The sequence below is a fragment of the Paraphaeosphaeria sporulosa genome (assembly GCF_001642045.1).
Source record: "Paraphaeosphaeria sporulosa strain AP3s5-JAC2a unplaced genomic scaffold CC84scaffold_26, whole genome shotgun sequence".
Taxonomy (NCBI): Eukaryota; Fungi; Ascomycota; class Dothideomycetes; order Pleosporales; family Didymosphaeriaceae; genus Paraphaeosphaeria; species Paraphaeosphaeria sporulosa.
Window position 1 is genome coordinate 11,196 of NW_017253385.1, and position 1,200 is coordinate 12,395.

General features: G+C 43.0%; 1 protein-coding gene across 1 annotated transcript; it reads right to left on the reverse strand.

Moving 5' to 3' along the window:
• Positions 1-304: 304 nt before the first annotated feature.
• CC84DRAFT_1182164 (uncharacterized protein) lies at positions 305-1,045 on the reverse strand (the record flags this gene model as incomplete). Its single annotated transcript, XM_018180609.1, has 2 exons — positions 305-875; positions 930-1,045. The coding sequence occupies 2 exons, from the start codon at positions 1,043-1,045 to the stop codon at positions 305-307; spliced, it is 687 nt and encodes a 228-aa protein (XP_018028852.1).
• Positions 1,046-1,200: the final 155 nt, after the last annotated feature.

A 1,200-nucleotide genomic window follows, 5' to 3' on the forward strand; every position in this document is an offset into this window, starting at 1 on the left:
TGGATGTACAGGTACACTAGGAACAAGTGTTGGCATATAACTATTCATCTACTGGGTCCATGTATGTAGACGTAAGCCTATAGATCGTGGTGGTACACTATAGTCGCAGATTATGCTAATGTAGTGTCTAAGTGCATTGGAAAGTAGATAAGTAGGTGTATTAGTACTTGTGTGAGACTTAACTATAAATGCAATTAGCAAAGGATTGGGAAATAAGAAGGGGAAGGGGGGTGAGGACCCCTAAGGGTCCTCCTGCCCCTACCTATAGTCTTGATAGAGTGCTTAGCGTACCTGGGGATAAGCTTTAATGGGCGACTCGGTCTAAATCGACTGCTGAAGGTGCAGGTGATGTATCTCTATGACTATGGGGATTGTCGCTAATATAAATGTCGTCTAAAAGTGCGGCGAAGTCGGTATTAATCCATGGAGAAAAGTTAAATGAGTCTGAAATAGAGGGAGCTTGCTTAGTTCTATCACAGCCGAATTCCGTTGTGATATCTAGATCCTCAATAGCTAAGCCCTTAAGGCTAAGAGTGGAAGGCGCTTCTAGAGTCGTGTAGGTATTCTTGTATGCTAGACTTAGTAATATTATTAGTAGTATGCTAGAATGCTGTGTTGGTGGCGTTGTAGCATCTATAGTTCTGGGTCCGGACTGTAGTATATGGAGTGGTAGGAGGCTAGTTGGGACTCTAGGGCTTCGTGTGGGAAGCTGGGCTGCAGTATTAGAGGATACTGGTAGAGGTATAGGTAATGGCGGTATAAGATTTAGAGGAATTGCGGGCGTGATAACCGAAGATACTGGTGGTATTATAGGCACAGGTTTAAGGTTTTGAGAACTGGTAGGTGTGGGGTAGAAGTGATATTCTAGTTGCTTACTGTAAGTAGGTTAGTATAAGAGATGGTAAAGAAGAGGCTAATAGTAGTTATACCTAGTTAAACTTAGTATACCCTTTATAAAGCTTTTATAGGCTCTATTTGACTTTTGCTTAAGAGCCTTCTTTCGTGATGCCCGCTCTTTAGATGTGAGGTTTAGCTTTGGTGGCATTGTAGCAGCAGTATTGTAGAGATAAGGAGGCTTTAGAGCGAGCTATTAGAATAAAAAAGTGTGATTCTACGCTAATTAATATTCGGGCAGCCCCAGGAGCCTCATAGCTCTAACTGGTCAGCGCGATTCTGCGCTAATCGACATTCGGGCAGCCC